The sequence below is a fragment of the Apodemus sylvaticus genome, chromosome 5, assembly GCF_947179515.1.
Source record: "Apodemus sylvaticus chromosome 5, mApoSyl1.1, whole genome shotgun sequence".
Lineage (NCBI taxonomy): Eukaryota > Metazoa > Chordata > Mammalia > Rodentia > Muridae > Apodemus > Apodemus sylvaticus.
In genome coordinates, this window is record NC_067476.1 from 99,860,215 (window position 1) to 99,884,215 (window position 24,001).

The window sequence follows — 24,001 nt, forward strand, 5'->3', positions numbered from 1 at the left end:
GTTAGGATGTGTTTTGAATATCACCTCTGGTTAAATAACAGCCCACAGTAGTAATAGACCACCACCAAGCAGAAGAGATGGAGGAGTTCCATGCTTGGAATTAGTCAAAAGCTCTTTGTTTCAAAAGTGTGTTGATAGGTGCTGTGGGGCTGTGGGTATAATGAAGATTGTGCTGTTCCAGAAAGCTGAGCACCAGGAACTAACTGCAATAAAACAGTGCAGGAGACACTGAAGGCCTGCAGGGAATTACAAACAAAAGACTAAGGCAGCTCAGAGGAAGGGAAAGCCAAACTTGACAAGATCAGATAGCCAGGCTTCCAGAAGGAGGGTGGTTGACACTGGAGCTTGGCCCTGTAGGAGGGGTCAGGTTTGACAGAGTGACAGAATAAGATGTTAGTAAGTGTGTTGGGGAGGGGGATTTATAATTTCTATTATCATTTTAGGGTTGACAGAGATAAAGGTATGTTTGGGAAAGGAAGCACAAGGTGGTTGGATCACTAATCTGTGATATGGAAGGAGTGATGGGTATGAAGGAAGACCAGGTTCAGGGTGTTGGGGACCTCACATTCTAGACTGAGAAGCGGCCCTTGTTTTGATCGTTTACTTGGAAACTAAAACATCAGATGGTCCTCCAAGCGAAGCAAGCAGCAACCTCTGACCTAGTATTCTGTTAAAACTGACAGTTTGAGATTGTTATTTGCCTAGCATGTGCCAGGCCCAGGGTTGGATTGTCAGTACTATAAAACAAAATAAAATAAAATAAGCCAAAACTGGACAGGCTGTGTACTTTACAACATGAGCACTAAGATTCCTAGCAAGATATTTGTTTGTTGATCTGTTGGTTGCTGTGAGTGTCGTATATGCATGTGTTGAGCCTGTGCATGTGGAGGCCAGATACTGACATTGGGAGTCTTCGGTTGCTCTCTGCTTCTCTTCCTGAGATGAGGTCTCTCACTCAACCTGCAGCTTTACAATCACATGAGGTGAGCTGGCCAGTAAGCCCAGGCATCCCCCCATTCCCTCCTCCTGATTGCTACGATCACAGGCTTGTGCTGCCACAGCTGGGTTTTTAAACTCAAGTCCTTATGCTTGTGTTGCTAGCACCTTATCAACTGAAACATCTTCTTTAGCTTGAGACAAGTCATTTGTAAAGAATCCAGACAACATTTCAACTTCTGTATATAAACTTTTCCTGGACTATATAGGCCCTGAAAAATATGGGCATCACGGGAGCCTGGGGGGCCTATAAGCATCCCTGTGTGCATGTACTCTTGTAAACAGGGAAACAACGGATGGCTTTTAGCTAATTTTGTTACTTGAAGGCTCAGTCACTTGGAATTGTGGCTCTGGGTCCATTGGTGTTCATATCCTCCTGCATCTCAAAGTTTGGCCTCTACAAGTTGAGGAGGCATAATGGGTAGATATTAAAAGCTACAGAAAAGTAAAAGACCTAGGGCTCCCCACATCCATCAGCCAGAGGTAGTGTTGCTGCTATTTATTTGCTAGTGGAAGAAATTCATGCCCATGAAGGTGTAAGAAGGTGTCAAGGGTGGAGCTTAAAGTTGCTAAAGTTTTGGCTTGACCTACCTGACGAAGTGGTGTAAATGTGGTTGTTTCCTTTTTAGCTGTTTGGAAAGCACCACCTCTACACCTAATACACACAAAATGATGTAAGTCGCCTAGTGAGTGTCCCCAACTTGATACATTTCTCCCCTTCTTCTACCTTCCGACACTAAAATACCTGCTGGGTTTAGAGACTTTTTTTTTTTTTTTTTTTTTTTTTTGAGACAGGGTTTCTCTGTGTGGTCCTGGCTGTCCCAGAACTCACTCTGTAGACCAGGCTGGCCTCAAACTCAGAAATCCACCTGCCTCTGCCTCCCAAGTGCTGGGATTACAGGTGTGTGCCACCATGCCCGGCGGGCTTAGAGACTTAATGCTTCAGAAAATAGACAAGCACAATGAAAATTGGTTAAAACAATAAACATTCATAATAGGTAGCAACTGGGATTTCAGTGGGTAAATTTACTTTTCTAGTGACAAAATAATGATAATATTCTGTGGACTCCTACTCAACCACCATGTCAAGATACTCCTTGTGCTGGCTAGTTTTATGTCAGTTTGACACAAGCCTAGAATCAATCATCAGAGAGAAGCAAGCTTCAAGTGAGAAGATGTTTCCATAAGAGCTGGCTGTAGGCAAGCTTCTAGTACATTTTCTTAATTGATAGGGTGGGCCCAAACTATTGTGGGTGGTATCACTTATGGGCTGGTGGTCCTGGGTTCTATAAGAAAACAGGCTGAGCAAGCCATGAGGAGCAAGCCAGTAAGCAGTACTCCTCCACAGCCTCTGTATCACTCCTGTCTCTGGGTTCCTGCCCTTATTGATTCTGATGGTAAACTACTATATGGAACTGTGAGTGAAATAAAGCCTTCCCTACCCAAGTTGCTTTTGGTCATGGTGTTTCATCATAGCAATAGTAACTAACTAAGACACCCAAGGACAAATTATAGATTTTGTAATTTTGAGAGTTGAGTCCTACAGGAGATATGTGAAGATTAGTCAAATTCCGTTGGGCTAATCTGAACAGTGTCATTCAGGCCTTACCCTTGAGTGGGCCTACATATTACTAAATGGAGCCATGAAGATACTCACAGTTTCAGACATCAGTGCAATAGACAGATGATTAAGTGGGTGATTTTTTTGAGCAATGTTGTAGACTCCGTGCTGGGGTCTGTCCAGCTCTAATTGGAAAAAACATACTAGGAAACACATCAGAAATCAATTTGGTGAGAATCAGAGAGCTATAGTAGAAAGTAACTCACCACCAGCCTGGGGCAAGGGTAGGGTGAGGAAGTGAATCTCAGTGGTAGAGATGCACTTGCCTAGCATGTGTGTACAAGGTCCTGGGTTCAATCCCCAGCACCAAATGAACACAGCCCCAAAGGGGTTAATCTGGGCCATAGGGAGAGTCCTACTGTATGTTAACATGATCAAAATGTCCCTGTCACAGATATATATCACTAAAAACCTTCTCTCATTGTGTAGTTTGTGTATTCATTTCTTCAACAATACCTATTGGGTAGAACTTTCTATGAAGTTCAATTTGTTAACTATATCATTTAGGGTTGCCGCATGGCCTGTCTAGAAATGCCTTCTTAAATCTTGCATGAATATTCACCTCTATTTCCACCTAGGAGCCTTATTGTAATCAAATATGTTGGGTCATCTCAAGTTATTTTTCATGTGTGGCATACTTTATGAACATATGAATGTATGTATATGTATATGTGTGTATGTGTATGTGTGTATATGTGTGTTTGTGTGATTAGTTACATCAGCATTAGTGGAAAGAACACCCATTTTTATTGACTTGCTTAGGTGCTTTTGTGGAAGACCTATTGACCACGTATGCATTCACCCCAGAACCTGCTATTCTTTTCCTCAGATCTACTTGTTTCTTACGCCTCCTCATCTTAATTAAACTGCAGCTTCACAATACGTCCTGAGAACAGGGTAGTATAGTGTCTCTCAACTTTATCCCCAGCTATCTTGAGTCCTTTTATGTCCTGTGAGTCCAGGTTACATCACCTGAAATTCAAGTTGATGTCTCTCAGTCTTTTCCTTTTGAAATGATGACCTGCCTTTGATTTAACTGATGTTTCCTTTCTCAGCATTTGATGTAGAATTAAACCCATCTAGAGAGTTTTTCTTTTCGATACTCGTTATTTTTCAGTTTGAGCCTTTTCATCTAGCTCTTTTTGTTTCTGTCTCTGTTGAAATTCCCCATCTGTGCATCTATGAATTCTCCAACATATTTTTAAGAACTGTTTAAAATTCTGTCTGCTATTTCCAACGCCGTGCTATCTTTGAGTTCACTTTTATTGACCTTTTTCTCCTGTAGTCATGTTGTCCTGCTTTATTTATTAGTTTAGTTTAAAATAGCAGAGTCTTTCTCTCTCTCACCTTTGTCCCAGTGAGTCTACCTGTCTATCTGTCTGTCTGTCTGCCTGCCTCAAACATGCCACAACAAGCATGGGTTGTGAACGTCACGTGGAGGCACGCAGAGCCACATCTCTCCACACTCATGACCATATTATACGCATTAAGCACTGCTACTCACCAGCCCTGAGTCCATCTGGGTAGCCTGTGTCTACCCACAAACACTGGGTATTGAGCTTTTGACTAGAACAGAGTCTGCAACTGTGTACCTGCCAGCCGTCTGGCTTTACCATCAATGTGTGTACACATCCAACTCCTACCTGACAATTTTCTCTGGCTTTTCCCATCCTCACTTGTGTGAGAGACTGGATGGATATGCTGGGAATTTAATACTAAGTTAATACTTAAATTTAAGCGGAAAATTCTGACATTTAATAGGGGCATTCCCTGAGCACCAACTGGGAGACATGGTCCTTTGTACATTTCTCTTGGATGAGGTGGTGCTGAGGGCATTTTCTACCTTGGCTCCAGAATGGACGTTCACTTGATGATGCAGTGTAATGAGCAGCCTTCTCTGACCACACCAGCGTTCCCCAGGATACCATCTAAAGCACACTGCTTGTGTTCAAACCCTTGTCTCAGGACCTGCTTCTGGGACAGCTCAAACCAAGGCAAATGTATTTTCATTTAAGCCTAGAACAACTTTTAAAACTTTTCATCACTCATGACCTGACCGTTTTTGCAGATGAGACCAAGTTCAGTAAAAGAGTTTGTCTCAGGCAGTGTTTGGTAAATAGCAGTCAGGATTCGTGTCCCAAACCCACAGAACCATGTGGCCTCCCATGGCCTTCTGCTGTGGGTCTGTTCTCTGCCTTGCTGTGCCAAGGTCAAGACATTTCCATCACCCAGACTGAGTGTGTGTTGTGGGAAGTACTGTATTCTCTCACTTCCTTAAAACAAAACAAAACAAACCAAAAAGCCAAAAAACCAAAAAACCAAAAAAAAAAAAAAAAAAAAAAAATCACACCAAACCAGAAAACAGTGCCCCCAATGGAAAAAGCACATATTAAAGACTATAGTTTCTTTTTGTTTTGAATACCCAGGAATTCATCATCTGAGTGTGGACAGGCAGCTATGACATAGGCATAGACCAGTTATTTTCACGGTGGGTAACCAAAGTATCTCTTTGTCAGTCTTTCCTCTCCCCTCTTTATACTAAACATTATTAATGTTCACTGATTACATAGTATAATAGGTTTCCTTTTGAAAATCTCATGCCATAATGTATAAAACAGTATATAACATACTATGTTCATATTCAGCCTTAGCTTTCCGTTTCTTGTTACCATCCTTCCTCTTTCCAAATAGTGCCCCTGCCCTCCTCCCTCCCTTCTCCTCCTTCTTCCCTCTTCTCCTTCCTCCTCCTCTTCCTCTTCCTTCTCCTCCTTGTTTTTTTTTTGTTTGTTTTTGTTTGTTTTTTATTTTTTTTTGAGGTGGGGCCTCACTGTAGACGCGCCTGGCCTGGAACTCATTATGTAGCTCAGGATGGCCTGCAATTCCAAGACATCTGCCTGTCTCTGTTTCCTGGATGTTGAAATTAAAGATGGGCACCACCACACACCACTCCTCTTTTTCTTTTCATGCCAAGAACACAATAGTGATGAATAGAGGTTGTGAAATCTGGAGGTAGATAAAGGAGAATTGATCTGATCAGTATATAGTGTATGTATACATGTATGTATGGAAATGTCATACTAATACCATTAATATGTAATAATTAATGTTAGTAAAAATTAAAAATATAAGATTGATAATACATGAACAAAGCAATCGTGATTTCTTAATATCAAACTAAGTATCCAAAAGTCAATATATGTAACTATACAAATATATATAATTATAAATTGTGAGCCTATCCGCACACATACAGACTTAACATCAGAACTGATCTCTTTTAATCTAGAGTTGTTTTCTTCATATTTTGCCCAGTGACACTACGAAGGCACATTTCCTCAGTTAGCTCAATGTACCTATGGCTGGTGACATGGCAACAGGACTCTAAGCCATTGGGCACACAGGCAGTGGGAGAGACTACAGGCACAACAAGGAAGGGGAGTGTGTTCGTAGGGTAGAGCCAACTCACAAGTCACCACAGAGACTGAGCGCTCATCCTCAGCAGGAACTGAAGACAGCTGGGTAGGTAGCAGCGTGGGTCCTGCGGTTGGCCTCTGGGAAGCATTGTATTAGATGCTGACTGCTTTCTTGTGTAGCCAGAGTTGCCCGGGACTGAAGGTAAAGGGTGAAGTTCTTGGATGATGTAAAGTTGGAATTCAAGGTGAGAAAGAAGGAAAGGAAGTATGGAAAAGTCCCTGTGCTTATGCAGGAAGCAAATGAATGTAGAGTTAGCCAACCAACTGCTCAGCAGATTGAAGGGTGCTCCATAGGGTGTGACTACATGTTAACAAGTTAGGCTGGCTCACATATGATAATTAGGGGGACACCCGTTTCCCTGAATGCTTCAGTTCCTCTTTAAAATGGGGCTGTTCAAGAGATTCTATAAACAAGTCCATACTACAGTTCGATGGGTCACTGAGAGGAGGCAGAATAACTCTCTGCTCTTCGAATTGGGAATCCTCACTTTCTGTCCAAGTCTTCAGATGACTTTATCCTCAACAGCCATTTTGCTCCTGTGAATCCATGGTCTCCTTCAGGGTAAAGCTAGCACTCTCTGCCCTATCTTCCTCCTGCAGTACCTATATTCTTTTGTTCATTTCGATCAATCACTGGTGTGCCCCTTGTTCAGGCTGCATCCTGGCAGCTGTTTCTGCCAAACTGTACAACCATCTAGCAAGATGCTCCAGTGATTTTCCCAGAGCCCTGGCCCGTTCTGCCCTAAAAAATGAAGTAGGCAGCATAGCCTTCTCAGATGCTGCTCACCACCTCACAATTGCTGCAGAAGGAGCTGGACTGAGCAGACTTCAGCCTCTTCTAGGCTCTGCTGGAAATCCCACCCCACCCCTTAAGACTCCTTTAGGAAGCTGTGCTGAAGGCAAGAGATTTTATTCTTCACTTCTGACAGTAAACCTTTAACTCACTTTCACCACACATAATGAAGAAGAAAGCTTGACTCTCGGATTTTCAGTCAGTTTAAGTATTTCCCCCTTTCATTTATTCTCTATTCATGTCTTAATTCAACCCTAGGTTATTATAATTAGCATTTAGCATTGAAAAAAACTCTTCTTTTCCGGAAACACCTTTAATTCTTCGTCAGCATCACTTTGGTTGCCAAGCAACCCTCAATTTTATGTCCCATATTTGATAGAATTATGCCAGCATTATTTTTTTAGGATCAATTTTAGGATAGAGTAGAAACCTTGTATGCTAGCATGCTTCTTGGCAAGTACTAATGTTCATTGCAGGGTCATAATTGGTTAAGATGCAAATATTGGACACACAGAAGAATGGAGAGTCTATCATTAAACATGCAATATGTTCACGGTATCCGTGCACATCCACAGGTGAAGGCTGAGACAATTCCAAGAACATTCATAGGTTAATATTGTTTGGGGGTAGGTAGGATACAAAGCTGTAATTTTTTCCTTTAAAATTTTTTAAAATGATTTTTAATTTTGTTTTACATGAATTTGTATTTTGTCTGCACGTATCTTTATGTAAGGGTGTCAGATTCACTGGAACTGGAATTATAGATAGTTGTGAGCCAACATGTAGGTGCTGGGAATTGAACCAGAATCCTCTGGAAGCATAGCCAGTGCTTTTGGCCTCTGAACCATCTCTCTAGCCCCAATGTTTTTCCTTTTTAAACTCTATTTCTGAAGTTTCCAAGAGTGAAGTAAATGGCTTTTAAAAGTTATTAAATTTTTTAATATGAATTTTGAGTTTTATTTAAATTTTGTAGGTATTGGAACATAAGAATTAACATAATATTAACATAAACACGGTACTGTGCACAATAATTATTCAAAGGCTGGTTATTAGTAAAATAATACTTTGAATATTTAAATAGGTTAGATAAGTACTGTTAACGTTTTATGTATCTCATAAAAAAAGCCCTACTTAGGAACAACATAGACTCAATCTACAGAAATAATTTAGGAAAATGAGATTTAAATGTGATTGAGATGTTTAGTTTTTTTAAGGTTATTGGTTCTATAAACAGTTGAAAGCACTTTATACATCAGTTCTGAAGAATTTCCTTCAAGTTCACATTCAATATCGTTTTTGAGATCACGTTATTTCTTCTTCTAGACATTGCTTGATTTCAGAACTGATTTTAACATTCTGTGACAGAATCAGGGAGAGCAGGGCTTTGAGTGCTAGAATGACCTGTGTGCAGTAGTCTAGTTTGAGCCGGAACCAGATTGGCCTTAAGCTAATCCCAGAAATAAAGTCAAAGGCTTTCTCTCCTCCAGCAATAACTTGCAAACTTTACTGATCATTCCCAAGAGAGTATAATACATATTATACACTGAATGTATTAAAATACTTTTCACTGTTATGAAAATGACAGGAAGATACTTTCCAAGTGGTTGGAATACAGATTTTTTAAAATATTTTTTATTCGATATATTTTTTATTTACATTTCAAATGATTTCCCCTTTTCTGGCCCCCCACTCCCCGAAAGTCCCATAAGCCCTCTTCCTTCCCCCTGCTCTCCCATCCACCCCTTCCCACTTCCCTGTTCTGGTTTTGCCCTATACTGCTAGTCTTTCCAGAACCAGGCCACTCCTCCGTTCTTCTTGTACATCATTTGATGTGTGGATTATGTTTTGGGTATTCCAATTTTCTAGGCTAATATCCACGTATTAGTGAGTGCAGACCATGATTAATCTTTTGAGACTGGGTTACCTCACTTAGTATGATATTCTCTAGCTCCATCCATTTGTCTAAGAATTTCATGAATTCATTGTTTCTAATGGCTGAATAGTACTCCATTGTGTATATATACCACATTTTTTTTGCATCCATTCTTCTGTTGAGGGATACCTGAATTCTTTCCAGGTTCTGGCTATTATAAGTAGGGCTGCTATGAACATAGTGGAGTACGTATCCTTATTACCTGCTAGGGAATCCTCTGGGTATATGCCCAGGAGTGGTATAGCAGGATCCTCTGGAAGTAACGTGCCCAGTTTTCTGAGGAACCGCCAAACTGATTTCCAGAGTGGTTGTACCAATTTGCAACCCCACCAGCAGTGGAGAAGTGTTCCTCTTTCTCCACATCCTCTCCAACACCTGCTGTCTCCTGAATTTTTAATCTCAGGCATTCTGACTGGTGTAAGGTGAAATCTCAGGGTTGTTTTGATTTGCATTTCCCTAATGACTAATGAAGTTGAGCATTTTTTAAGATGCTTCTCAGGCATCTCCTTCTACGAAGTCACAATTACGCTGATACCCAAACCACACAAAGATCCAACAAAGAAGGAGAACTTCAGACCAATTTCCCTTATGAACATCGATGCAAAAATACTCAATAAAGTTCTTGCCAACCGAATCCAAGAACACATAAAAAACGATCATCCACCATGATCAAGTAGGCTTTATCCCAGGGATGCAGGGATGGTTCAATATAAGAAAATCCATCAATGCAATCCACTACATAAACAAACTCAAAGAAAAAAACCACATGGTAATTTCATTGGATGCTGAAAAAGCATTTGATAAAATTCAGCATCCTTTCATGCTTAAAGTCTTGGAAAGAACAGGAATTCAAGGCCCATACCTAAACATAGTAAAAGCAATATACAGCAAACCAGTAGCCAACACCAAACTAAATGGAGAGAAACTTGAAGCAATACCACTAAAATCAGGGACTAGACAAGGCTGCCCCCTCTCTCCTTATCTTTTCAATATTGTACTTGAGGTACTAGCTCGGGCAATTAGACAACATAAGGAGGTCAAAGGGATACAAATTGGAAAGGAAGAAGTCAAACTATCACTATTCGCAGATGATAAGATAGTCTACCTAAGTGACCCAAAAAACTCCACTAGAGAGCTCCTACAGCTGATAAACAACTTCAGCAAAGTGGCAGGTTATAAAATCAACTCAAGCAAATCAGTAGCCTTCCTATACTCAAAGGATAAGCAGGCTGAGAAAGAAATTAGGGAAATGACACCCTTCACAATAGCCACAAACAATATAAAGTACCTTGGTGTGACTCTGACCAAACAAGTGAAAGATCTGTATGACAAGAATTTCAACACTCTGAAGAAGGAAATGGAAGAAGACCTCAGAAAATGGAAAAATCTCCCATGCTCATGGATTGGTAGGATTACTATAGTTTAAATGGCCATTTTTCCAAAAGCAATATACAGATTCAATGCAATACCCATCAAAATCCCAACTCAGTTCTTCATAGAGTTAGAAAGAGCAATTCTCAAATTCATCTGGAATAACAAAAAAACCCAGGATAGCTAAAACTATTCTCAACAACAAAAGAAATTCTGGGGGAATCAGTATCCCGGACCTCAAGCAATACTACAGAGCAATAGTGTTAAAAACTGCATGGTATTGGTACAGTGACAGGCAGGTGGATCAATGGAATAGGACTGAAGATCCAGAAATGAACCCACACACCTATGGCCACTTGATCCTCGACAAAGGAGCTGAAAACATCCAGTGGAAAAAAGATAGCCTTTTCAGCAAATGGTGCTGGTTCAACTGGAGGTCAGCATGCAGAAGAATGCAAATTGATCCATCCTTATCTCCTTGTACTAAGCTCAACTCCAAATGGATCTAGGACCTCCACATAAAGCCAGACACTCTGAAGCTAATAGAAAAGAAACTGGGGAAGACCCTTGAGGACATCGGTACAGAGGGAAAGTTCCTGAACAGAACACCAATAGCGTATGCTTTAAGATCAAGAATATACAAATGGGACCTCATAAAATTACAAAGTTTCTGTAAGGCAAAGGACACCATCAAAAGGACAAATCAGCAACCAACAAATTGGGAAAAGATCTTCACCAACCCTACATCAGATAGAGGGCTAATATCCAATATATACAAAGAACTCAAGAAGTTGGAATACAGATTTTTAAGTTTAGAATTAATAAAGGATTAAAAGGCGAAGACAAACTTAGCTACATAAAAACAGAAAATGTCTACATATTGTAATAGTAAAATTAATGAAGGGGTGAAAATAGGAGAAAGGCCATCAGCAAATGCTATACAAGAAATCAGCCGGTCCAAACCTCTAGCAACAGAGAGCATTAAATAGTGGATAACAAATAGGCATGAAGAGACTGTTCATGATCAGGAATATAACTACACGCAAACTCATTAAAAAACCAAGCCTGCTTAGCAAAGCTCATGTGTTCACTGCACTGAGGCTGTCAGCACGCAGTGGGAATAAAGGCAAATGAGCAACTTGGGCGAGCCACAGACAGACAGAAGTATAAGAAATTGAGAAAATAAGAGAGGCTTAAACCTGCAGAATGTGTAGAGGTGAGTTAACGGAGGCGGGGGACAGACCTAAGTAATCAGTTCAATTACAAATGAAAATCTCTTGGATTTATCTTTTTTCCATAATAGCATCTTTAAGAAACTACCAGCCTTGTCGATGTTTGGTTTCTTCATCTTGTCTTGACCACATTGAGAGTTAGTTATTTATAGTATGAAAGAACCAAAAACCATGTCAGCCTTACTCCTGAGTGATACAGAACGAGATTGTTGGGTTTGAGGGTCCCTTCCCTCTAGACGCCGCTCTGAAAGCACCCTGGGGTTGGTACTGACGATGGTGGTGTGCTGGTAAGCATTTAACCTCAAGCTCTTTAGGGTTGGGTTTGAGGTCAGGGCAGTCATGTTGCTTATTCCCAGGGTGTGAATACACCAGCAAAACCAAGCTCCCAACCTGCGTTGCTGCAGATGGACCAGTGCACAGCACTACAGCAAAAGCCTCTGCAGTGTTTTCACCACACAGACATGATGGACACACCCTCTTAAGCACACAGCACAGTAAATATGACCACACGTTAGAAAGTGACCAATTTCCAATGCTTGTCTTCTATGAACTTACTCGGCACACATGTACATAACTGAATCTTTAATGGCTATGTTTAACAACTGGCTTGAAAAATTAGACAAAATAGAACAGTTTAGAGACTGTGTGCTGGATAATTATCCAGTATGCCACAGCTGGAAGATAAGGCTACCATCTTCCAATACTCTCATATACCCACTTCCATATCCATAAAAAAGAAAATAAGTTACAGGCCTATCTCATCCTGACATCTTCAGCACTTGGCAATATACCCATCGCTATCCATTCCCATGCTCATGACTGGCTGTGTGGTTTTTAAGATCCAATAGGAATGAAAAGATGCCCCCTTTCAACATTATAGTTGAAATCATTAAGAATTATTAAGGATGTCAAGACTGTGGCAGCATTGAAATTGTATCGATAAAATTGGCCTACCTATGTGGTATTTCTCCAGTATTTCCTCTATGTATGTTCCTCGGGGCAGGACGCCCAGCTTGGTTGTAGCCCAAACTCCAGTACCTAGCTTCAGCAAGTGCTTCAGGCATGAGGCAACAATTAGAGGACCTGGAGGTAAGTTTGTCCCTAAGATGTCCTTCTCCGAGTCTCTCAGAGGGTCAGTCACTGATCTGTCAACAGAACAGACTGCTTTTGAATTCCTATTATTTCCCAATGAAAACCTTAAAAAATATATTGGCAAACATTGGGTTCATCGGGCCGGCTGTTCAGGGGAAAGCATTTCTCTAGCACCTTTCAGTTCAGCCTCTTCGGGAAGGCCTGTGAGTCCCGGAAGCTGGCTGGAGATGAGAATGGAGACCTTGCTGTAGCATTGGAAATGGGTCTTAACATCCCCAAAGCCTGAAGAAAAGTCTCCGAGAGAGCGAGGAACAAAGGGCCACTCTATTTTCTGTCGAATACTCTACCACCCAGCCCCCACCCGAGCACGAGGCTGACAGGTTGTAATTGCTGTTGACAACTTCTGCTGGGATTTCCAACATGCTCCCAGGCAGAGAGCATCTCTAATTAAACCTTGCTGGACCGCTTTCGTGCTCCCAGGAGGCTGGCTTCCCTGAGAGCTTTACGGTTTGTAAATTGAAAAACCTACTTGTTCCATTACTTCTCAGTGCTGTCTGTTGTGTTTGTTTTCCTAGAAAGTCCGAGACATACATGTCCTGGGATGTCCAAGGAGCTAGTGGGCTACAGGGAAGTGGGGCTCATTATCAGTTCGTGAGGGACTGCTTGTCTGACACACTCATACAGGGTGAGACTCTATTACAGCAGAGAGAACGCAAGACATAGAGAGCCGAGCTGAGCTTTGGTCTCAGCAGCTGGCCCAGGAGTGAGCTGGGCCACGCATGTGTACCTTCCTTCTTCTGAATCCCAGGTCCCTGTCAGCTAAGAGAAGAAATGAAAAAGGCAAGCCAGGGTCAGGGTCGGAAGCCCAGCAGCCCCACTGCACCCGTGATCCATAGTGCTCAGCTAGTCCACATCCTCTGTCTTTCAGTCAGCAATGAGACCCATTTCTCTGGGTCCACCTACTGAAGAAAAGTACCCAGAATTCCTGAGAAATTGTGGATCTTACGCATCATCATTTCAAGGACTGATTTTGCCCCAGTATACAGGGAGGGCTCCTGGAGATAATGCCACACAGGAAAAGTTTGAGGCAGAGAGGGTTAAACCATCTCTTTCCTCAGACCCAAGGGTCACCAGAACTCACACACATGAAAGGGAAGCTATCCCAGGGGCACTGGCTGATACCAGCCCAGCAGAAACATGGTAAAGGGCTCTTTAACATAAGTGGCCTTACCTGACCAAACATAACATTGACCAAGGAATGCCAGTTCTCTCTACAGTGCTAGGAGCAGCCATGCTGGGCACTTCTGACACCCCCAGGTGTTTAGGACAGGGTGCCTCCCCGATGATGTTTGCTGTTTTCTATGAGAAACCTTGTAGATCTGGGCTTGGTGCTTGCAGGAGTCAGTGCTAAGTACCCATCTGGGTCACAGAGTGTGGTGTGGTGCCTGTCTCCTATGCACCTTGTCTCAGTGTGCAGAGTTAATGCTGCACAGAGAGGAGCATTATCCAACCTTCCCTTTGCTGTGGTGGGGACAGTGGTTCCAGCTGTGTTTCCCCTCACTCAGCTCCATTTTTAAACACAGGTATAGCCTGTAATCCATTAAGGTCTATAAAGAGCTCAGTATTTAACTAGCCCGCAGTACAGAAACTAGTCTTACTAGTTGTAGAGTCTTTCAAGATTGGTAAACATTAGTACAATGCACACACATGGGAGCTTACAGATATAAGTTTGACTCAAGAATTAATTTCAGCGAGAGAGTTGATGGTATAAAGGTGAAGCGTGACTATTTCTTGCACTGAATGGAATGTGGTTTGTAACTGAGGGAGGCCAGGCCTGCAGAGTAGTAAGCACAGGTCGCTGGCCTACCTTGTGCAATACGAAATCTGAAATCTCTTCTGAGAATATGAGGCCTATCTTGGGGAGTGAACCACATCTGCACCAGCTCAGGGTACAAACGGCTTCTGGGGCAGAGGCAGAAGAAAAAGGCAGCGTGTTTTCTATTTAGGTGGTGGGTACAAGGTGTGTCGTTTCAGATCTCAGATGCCCCACTTTTTTCCTTGTTCATCCAATGGAGATAATAATACCTGACCTACTTCAGGGTTGTTTTGAATATAAAAGGAAAATCAATACATATGGAACACCAAGAAAAACAAAATAATACCCCATATAATATAAGCCACTAGGATGCACTGTCCTTGGCCCCAGCATCTGGCTCTGGACACAGGGGAACTGTTTGCCAGTGTCCTCTGGGGCACGTGTGCAACTGTTCCCTGATGCTATCAGAGTTCTCTTGCACAGACAGGAGACATGAAAGGACTTTGTAAATGGGGGTATTTGAGTTTTCCACTTGGCCCAAAGCTGGTAGCCCTCTTGCATAGTGAGAAAGAAGTGAAGAGTCCAAGTGCTCCTGTAGGCCTTTAAGCTCTGTAGGAGATGGCGTATCTCACCAGCTGTGATGATCTACCTCAGCATGCTTGGAACGGGTTAACTAGCAACCGCACTTGGGAGCTGTTCATGCCCTCTGATAAAGCAGAAGGTGGAGTGGGCTGGTGCGACAGAATGGAGACCTGGGGCTTCTAATCACAGATCTGTAACCTTCAGATACCAAGAGGTTTGCTGGGGGCCTTCCAGAGCACCTTCATTTACATTTCTATCCTTAAAGGCCTCCTATTCCAGCCTTCCGAGAGAACAGTTGAGGGAAGGGATGGACAACTGATACTTAATAATGCTCAAGAGACAGCTTTCAGTATACACGTCTCAATGCCCGTGAGGTTCTAAACAGTAATTTAGATTATCCCTTAGGTGTGCCTGTGACATGAATAAAACCCTAGTTTCCAGAAAAATCTACCTACCATTTCTCTCCTCAGGTTAGTTGTCTTCCCTCTCCGGTACTCCAGTCAGATTCTCTGTGACAACTCCCCCTCCCCCCCCCCTTGTCTGTTTACTCTGTCTAGCAGGAGTCACCACCTGAGGCCGGCAAGCACTCGGCTGTTGTGGCAGGAACTAAACTTTACACTTGATTTTGTTTTAACTAATTGAATCTGTGTGACAGTGGCCCCGGGTTTGGGCTGCGGGTGTTGTGTGCACAGCCTCCATGGAATACATCCAAGGCACCATCATGAAGGTGAAGTGAGCAGGTAGCAAAAAGTAAAGAAAGGAATTAGTCAAGTTGTCCTTATCTTTTCCTGGGTCAGCGTGAAGCTCCTCCCACAACAGCTAGGTCAACTGATAACAAGAGGAGGCCCACTCACAAAGGCATCCTTCTAATTCTTTGGCTTTGGCTGTTTTGTGTCTCTCATGTGAACTCTGTGATGGAAAATTTTGTAACATATAAGGCAGAAAGCTCAGGATTTTGTCCACAGCATGCCTATGTCCCAGGGGCTGTGAGCTGGTGGCTGGTCCTTATCGGTAAGTGCCCTGATTCAAACTAGTACAAGGAACTTGCTCCTGAACTCCACCACACCTTCATTTGTTATCGTGTGTGTGTGTGTGTGTGTGTGTGTGTGTGTGTGTGTGTGTTCGTGAACACCACACCTTCAGTTATTATTGAGTGTGTGTGCATGTGTGTATGTGTGAGTGTGTATTTTCCAAACACCACACCTTTATTTATTATCACAAGTGTGTGTGTGTGTGTGTGTGTGTGTGTGTGTGTCTGTGTGTATGTGTGTGTTCCTGAACTGAGTGTTTCACAGGTGCCACAGGTGCTAATGAAACAGACACTTGGTCACTGTGACTTTTCTTGCCCAGCGCAGGGTCAGACATAATTACAGACTTAATAAATGCTTCTTGGTAGTGGCCCAAGGGATTTCAGCCTCAGTGGCACTTACCTAGCTACTGTCCTTTACGACTTTTCACCTTTACATATTGCAGAAAATCATGTAGCATTGCCCTTTGTAGGGATGGTTGGGGGAGTGGGTTATGATTTTTGGAAAGGACTCCAGAATTGGCCATGTAATTTTGAGGTTGAAGCCACAAATTATTTGAAGGGTAAGAAAACAGGCTTGAACTCATCAGGTAGTTGGATGATTGGTAGAAAAAGAAGAAAGATCACACGATAAACACAGTTATGGTCCCACTGTTCTCAGCAGTGAAACTGAGAGTAAAGGTCTTTGTTCATGCAGCGGTTAGTTATACAGGTCTATCTGCAGGTCTACTGAATACAATTAGCAGCCAAGGACCAGGACTTTTGTAGCTTATCTATCAACACTAACTTAGCCACTGGTATCCACCAGCTTCCAGTTATCTCCTTGAGTGTATAAATTGTACATGGTGATTTTGAAACACAAAGTTATTCCATCTGGAGGTGAAGATATAGCTTAGCAGTAGAAAATTCATCTTGAATTAGTCTTTCAGGTAAAGATAAAACAGGGAACAGAATGAATGGCCTTTCCTTTTTCAGGGATGGCGCCTGCGCTCAAGCCCTTGCCTGTTAGGTAAACACTGCCCCTGAGACACACACCCAGTCTTCTCCCTTTCAAAGTCAAGAAGTCTACAACTAAAAGTAGTGATTCTCAAAGTGGAGTTCTGGGGAGCAGCTGCCAAGGCCTCACCTGGGACCTTGTTAGAAATGCAAATTATTGGACCCCACCCTGGGCAGACCTACTCAAGCAGAAACTCTGGGGGTGGGACCTGGCCATCTGCATTGCTAAAAAAAAAAAAAAAAAAAAAAAAAAAAAGCCTCCACATGACTATGTGTGCAAGAATGTTTAAGAAGCACTGTTTTAAACCAAAATTGAGGCAGTTGCACAAAAAGAATCTTCCCAAAGTGCCAAGTCTTTCCCAAGTCTATAAATAAGGTCCTTGTTTGGACCTAAACACCAACAGTCCCACTTCGGTTGAGCATACCTCCCCTCTGCTCTCCAGGGGCATCAGGGTGTGGTGGGCTGATGCTTCAGATGTCCCACAAACTCATCTCCTTCCCAGAGGGAGGTGCAGGGACATGGAAAAGGGGACACAGGGGATGCTGAAAGTCTCTGAATCAATAGGTTTCCCTGAAATCTGTGGGTTTTAATCCTGCTCCTTTTGAAGCAAACCCAATATTTAGTACTTTTCAAGTCACCATTTCAAAAACAATCATCAAAAGAAAATTCTTAAATAAAAAGAAATCTTTTCAGAGCGTTGCTTGTTGGCAGCACAGAGGGCAGCACCTGGACCATACCGTGCCAGCCTATGTGCTCCCATGCTCAGGTTCTCCCACCTCGGCCTGCAACTCATGAGCTCATCATCTTCTAGTCACAAACACAGCACAATTCCAGATTGCGAGGGGGAACTGTCAAATGACCTAAAAGTTTTTCAGATTTTATTTGGTGGTATGAGACAGACTTATGATATTTCGACCACAAGAACTGGAGGACAGAATACTCAATACCAATTTATGATTTTTTTCCCACCATGAGACAAACTACCATGAGAGGAAAATGCCAACTCTGCCACTAAGTTCTCACTTCAAATTGTACTTCTCATCACGACCTATTCCACCCACATAGTCATGTGCCGTAAGCGCTGCAGACTGTCTCCAACATTTCAAAAGCTCAAACGTTATTTTTAAAGCCAAAATACAATCTAGGTTGCTCTTGTATAAGACACTTTTTAAGGCAAAGAACAAAATAACACAGCAATCGCTATATAGGTGGGCAGCTGCCCAACTCACCAAAAGATTGAATGCAGCTGTCAATAAGATCATCCAGGCTGGCTCCTTTGGCCAAATGTCCCAGGGACACCATCATTCGGAACTGGGTGATCTGGGCCAAGCTGGGCTGCGCAGGGAGAGGGCTGCTGGTTGATTTGGCCTCTAGTCTTGCTTTGGGGCCAGCTCTGGAGCCATGGCAAGGTTTCCTGGGGGGAAAGAGAGACTCAAGTGAGGACAGACGGAGCAGCTGGGGGTCTCGCTGGCAGCTCCAGGCTCTGAAGACCAAGCGAAGAGGAGATAGGACAGTGAGTCCCTGAAGCTGGGCTGGTAGAAGGCATACCCCTCCCACTTGGCAAAAGCACTGAACGGACTGGTTGGCTGTTAAAGAGACATCTCCTCAGCAAATGACAAGGTGAGATTCCAGGGCAGCAATCGCCTCTCCCCATGGGCGTGAGGACTGCTCGATGCTGCCGTCTCTCTTCCAGAAGGGGAGATGCAGAGGGAAGAGGGCACCTTGGTGGCCCACCCTTAGCTTCTGGTTGCTAGTTGCTAGGCTACAGGACCTGGGGTCTGAAGGACTGGTTCAGTTAGCATCCTTTTTGGCTGGTTTCATTGATTTAAGCAATGCCTAAGAGACAGAAAGACAAGGGCCCCTGAACTAGCTTTAAGAACCTTGAAGAAGAGAGTTGGGGTGACATTTAGATTTTTTCAGCCATCCCTGCATTTCTTACAGATCTTGGTTGGTTTTAATAAGCAGTTTCATTTTTGCTAACCCAAGGAACCACTATGAATCACTGAGACTAGTAAACAGTATTCCATCGGGTCTTTACATTGATCCTTAATGAAGAGAAAATGGGGAGGGGTTGGTTCTGAGCTGAGCTGCCTGCTCTAGAGCTGAATGTAAAATAACGATTTGGATGTGGAAATGGCTTAGGAGTCTGGTGGATCTTCATCTACTCATCCTTAGATCTATTGGGCATGATCCGGTAGATACACATCACCCTGCAGAGTGCCTCATGCAGTATGTTTTATTTTCGTCTTTATTAAAAAAACATACAGAGATCCACATCTATAATCTTCGAAGGTTCAATAATGATAGGCATTTTTGCTGATAGCATGTTTGGCATGTACTTAGTTCTCTTCCTATTGCATGCTGGGCTTATTTACAGTTTACTGTCAAAGAAGAGAAGGGGGAAACTCCCCAGAAACAGCACATATTATAAGTATAAGCCTGCATCGATAAGCCACATACTTATCCCACAAGTAAGATATTACAGTAGGACAGGGGAGACCATGGTGAGGTAGCCTTTGTAACTTTCTCTGTAAATTATACATGTCCGTTGCATGTTAGTTATTCCTATATAAAGCCATCTCGTAGTTCCTTACTACACAAAGCTCTCGTAGGAGACTCTGACCAAGACAATGAGTGTAACCACATAACTTCTAGGTGAAAGTCTCAAGAATGCCAAGGGCAAAGAGGAAGACAAAGCAGTTTCCAGGGTCTGGGTGGAAGAGCTCCTTTGACAAGACATAAACCTCACTCAGAAAAGGCCAACCTTAGTTAAAGCAAGCAAGCAAGCAAGCAAGCAAACAAACAAACAAAAAATCCATCCCCCTGGGCACACCTGGGTTAGGAGAAATCAGCCTTCACAAAGACAGTACCCTGAACATGGGCCACACCACACAGTCAGACTTCAGGGGTCACCCTGGCCTTTCCAGTTCTGCTCCAACTTAAGAGCATCGGGCTGTGGTGTACAAGAGGCTCAGTTCCAAACTGGGACCAATAAAGCCCAGTCACCCTGGTGACTGGAACCTGTTAACCCAAGCCACTGACTCCCAAAGGATCAGGTTGGTGCTGTAGAAATCCATCAAACTCTTGACCACCACTGATTTTTATCCAGGCCCTGAGACTGTCAGATAAGTGTCTGAGAATAAAATGATAGCCTGAAAACATCAACAGTCCTCACGAGGTTTCCATGTTTCAAAGACCCTGTGCAGGGATTTGCATTGTGTCTGAAGCCACAGTATAGAAAGCTGCTACCTTGTGATATGGAAACTGAGTCCTACACATACTGAGGCTGTTTATATGGGTTATCTCAGGGACTAGTACCTGAGGCCCCTCTTGCTTTTATTCATCTAGTAGGCCTTTTTCCCCCCATGAAACTGTGTGCTTATTACCACACTGAAATTGTCGAGTAGATTGTCAAGAGACTGAAAGGGCTTATTCAATGTATAACAAATGTCAGGTGCTTCAGAAAGATGGCTGGTGATAGAGAGGCGGCATCTCAGCCTGTACTTGTTCAGCAGGTCCCTGGAATGGTCCTCTGGACCCAGGAGCTGGCTAGCCTCTCTACAGTCCTTTCCTGAACATCTCCAGCTATGCAGCAGAGATATATTGACCACCAGTGCACAGCAGGCCAGCAGCCAGCTTCCTTAGCACCAAGCCACACTTCCTAGCTTGGCTCCCTTCCTAGAAAAAAGGTTTCCATCTATCTAACCCTAGCCCAGTAAGGAGTGATGCAGAGAGCGTGAGAAACTAGGGAAGGTAAAGGGTTAAAAGCCAATACTCTGTGGGCTGTAAGCTTTGTCCCGTCTCTTGACTGTTTGCCCTGGAAAACCTCTCAGATCACATTCTCTTCTTTTCTTTCTTTAAATTTTTTTAAAATTTTTTTTCTTGTTTTGGTTTTGTTTGTTTGTGTTTTGAGACAGGGGTTTAACTATGTACCCCAGAGTGGCCTGAAACTCTCTATCAGCCTTTTGGATGCTGGTATTGCAAATATACTGGCATCACACCAGGCTGAGAACAAACAATCCTACCACCTCACCAGGATGCAACCAAAGGAATTAAAATAAATATCTTAATTTTTTCCTTACGTGATGCTAGGGACCAAAGCCAGGGTTGTTGCATTCAAGGCAAATACTGTTTATTGAGTTAGATCCCTACCCCGAGTCCTCTGCCCTCTCCCCTCCCTCCATCTCTTGGTGGGATGGTTGTAGCTGAGAATTTATACAGTGCTTTATTATAGGAAGTTGAGAGTGCTTTAACCATCCGAAGAATGACAGCCTCCAATTCTACAAAGTCATGTTTTTAGAGGGCAATAGCCACATAAGTTCCAGTTACACTTATGAATTAAATAAAACAAAACAACAACAAAATCTTGAAAGAAACCCATTAATTTCAAGATGTTTTCTCAGCCCTGCAATGGTTAGCTTCTGCCTTCTGCATCCTCCAGAGTCTGGGGAGAGGTTTCAAAGTCTGAACTGGTTTGGGAGGCTCAGTCTCCAGGCACAGTTATCTTCAGGGCAAAGGAGGAAACAGGAGAGCAGGGACATCCCATAGTTGTTCCTAAGAAAAGGCAGCTTTCACAGGGCCATTTCTGCTGAGTGTACCTTCCAGTCCTGCCCCTTGCCGCCAATAATACAGAGTTAATTCAATGTCCAGACCCACTACCGTGTAGCGCAATGTCAGGTAGAGAATACTCAGGGATGATATGGCCCAGCAAGGAATTATAATGGGCATAGTTACTCAGGTCAGGCATGGTGTGGGCATTCTGAGTCCACTGAATGGCGTTGTCAAGGACACAACACTCTCTGCCCTAACCAAGGTGAAGTGGTGTCCAGGCAGTTATGGGGCGTTGGTGTTTTGAGGACAAACACTAAATGTCTTGACATCCCCTACTTCAGGTCCCTTATTGCTGCCCAAGAGCTGGACTGTTCATAGCCACTCTTCCTTCCGTCTCCCAAACATCTCTCTAGAATATGGGAAGAGGAGTGAAGAGTCGTAGACCACTGATTTGGAAACTTTTTTTTCCTCAAAGGACCATGATTGGGGACCCGGGAGCCGGGACAAGATTGACGTAGGGGGAGAATGGGAGTGAGACAGACAACCTCAGAGTCCAGCACACCAGGCCGGGAGGACAGAGTCGGGGCTGCTGGGATGGCGAGGCCACAGGTCACCTGGACAGATCTGGAGTGGTCTGGGCCCAAACAAACCTCTCACCTACCCTGGCCAAGCACTGCCATCTCCGCTTGCAGCCATTGCTGTGGGTCGCTCTTGAAAGACCTGGAGAGTCCGCAAGGTGGCGCTGCCCTAGACCCGCGCAGGCAGCAGGTGCCTGGGGCTCAGAAAGTGTGCGAGTGGGAGTTTCTGGGGGTGCTCTGACGAAGAGCATCCAGGGAGGTCGACTGTTTTGGGGCGTTGGGTAGGTGAGAGGTTTGTTTGGGCCCAGACCACTCCAGATCTGTCCAGGTGACCTGTGGCCTCGCCACCCCAGCAGCCCCGACTCTGTCCTCCCGGCCTGGTGTGCTGGACTCTGAGGTTGTCTGTCTCACTCCCATTCTCCCCCTACGTCAATCTTGTCCCGGCTCCCGGGTCCCCAGTCATGGTCTACCCCGTAAGTAACTCTCCTCCGAGAGAGGAGCCCTGGTCGTCTAATCCCTCCTCTTACCCACTGGAGAGGACCGCAGGGGACATCGCTCAGCTATCCCTTCCCAGAAGAGGTGCAGCGTTCTCCGAGGAGCCGCAGCTACTCACCGCGGAGCCTCTCTCGCCTTGCCCAGGGTTCCCATGGCCGCGGCTCTCTGTGTCGCTAGAGCCGCCTCACCTGGAGCGGTGGGATCGGCTCGGCCGGGGGCGGCGCATCTCTCGGCCGCCGCCGGCCCTCGCAGCCCGGAGCCGGCCACTCTCAGAGCCCAGCGAGCCGACCCAGGCGCACCCGCAGGCACAAAGTTTGTGCGAGCGCGCTCCCTACGCTCGCTCCCGCGAGCGCGTGCACTCTCTCGCACCAACCACCTGACAGGCGCTGATGTTATCATCAGGCTGGAGGAAACGTGGGGCACCCTCAGCTCTTCTTCGAATCCTGCCCCCATTACTTGGTAGCGCCCCAAGGGCTCGCACCGCCCTTGCTTCTCCCTTCATCCCCGCCGCCTGTTTTTCATCTCTCCCAGCCCAAAAGTTAGGTCCGAGGGGGTAAAACGCTGACCCGAAATTGACCCAGCTGGAGCCTTGCAGAAGCGCTGCCTCCACCCAAGGCCGCGGGTCCCTGGAGGCTCTGCTGAGACCCTTTCCTGGGTCGCAGGACTGTCTTGTATGTATCAGTGAGGGTACACAGTCAGATCTGGGCAAGGAAGGCAGAAACCTCCTAAACTACTACACACTTAGTTCTCTTTGGTACATTTTAAAAGAGAAGACCTAGCTGCGTATACTGCACCCCGAGGAGGCGGTGGGTGTGGAGGTGAGCTCTGGAGGTGTGGTCCATGTCAGGTAGAGCTGCTTGGAGTCTATGGGTGTGGTAGACCAAGGGAGCCAAGCAGGAGTGGAAGGCTGGGGGAGGGGCTTTCTTGCTATGTCAGCGTGCCAGCAGACCTGGCCAAGAAGGAAGACCTACCTGCTACTTGTTTGGGACATGGGCATGGTAATAACAGCAGCTAACACTGATCCAGCGCTGTTTTCTACATGTTACCTTGTTAAGCTACGTCTCCAAATGCAAAGAGGGCATTGCTTAAGATTTAGAGAACACTGGCTCTCGCAGTCAGTAAACAGAAAAAAGGTGGCCCAGACTGAGATCTGCCTGGCGTCTCTAAGTCCCTGCTGGACTGGCCTAATAACACCCTCGTTATTGCTATCACATCCCGTGATCTTCCCAGCCACAACGTTCTGGACTTTAAGACCTGCTGTATCTTGTGTATTTCCTCATGTTTATGTGCAATGTTGTCCTAGAAAAGAATTCAGGATCACTTACAAGAATACACAGCCTACAAAAATAAGTATGAGAAACAACAGCAACAAAACCAGACTGATAAAATGGGGCCAGAAGTGAAGAGTGGTCTAAAATTATGTACCAATGTACGCTTACACATT

At 44.2% G+C, this 24,001-nt stretch overlaps 1 protein-coding gene across 4 annotated transcripts in view; it reads right to left on the reverse strand.

Moving 5' to 3' along the window:
- Positions 1–22,902, reverse strand: part of Rasgrp1 (RAS guanyl releasing protein 1) — a 62,689-nt gene extending 39,787 nt beyond the window's left edge. The window contains exons 1-2 of one of the 4 annotated variants that reach the window (XM_052183209.1): positions 22,676–22,902; positions 18,163–18,347 (exon numbers count right to left, since the gene is read on the reverse strand). In XM_052183209.1, the coding sequence (XP_052039169.1) occupies positions 18,163–18,347; positions 22,676–22,710 (220 nt within the window). In that variant the 5' untranslated portion in view covers positions 22,711–22,902. Of the gene's footprint in view, positions 1–6,083; positions 6,301–12,373; positions 12,565–18,162; positions 18,348–22,589 lie in introns of those variants that run through there. The other 3 variants (XM_052183210.1, XM_052183211.1, XM_052183212.1) reach the window with 3 other exon arrangements.
- Positions 22,903–24,001: the final 1,099 nt, after the last annotated feature.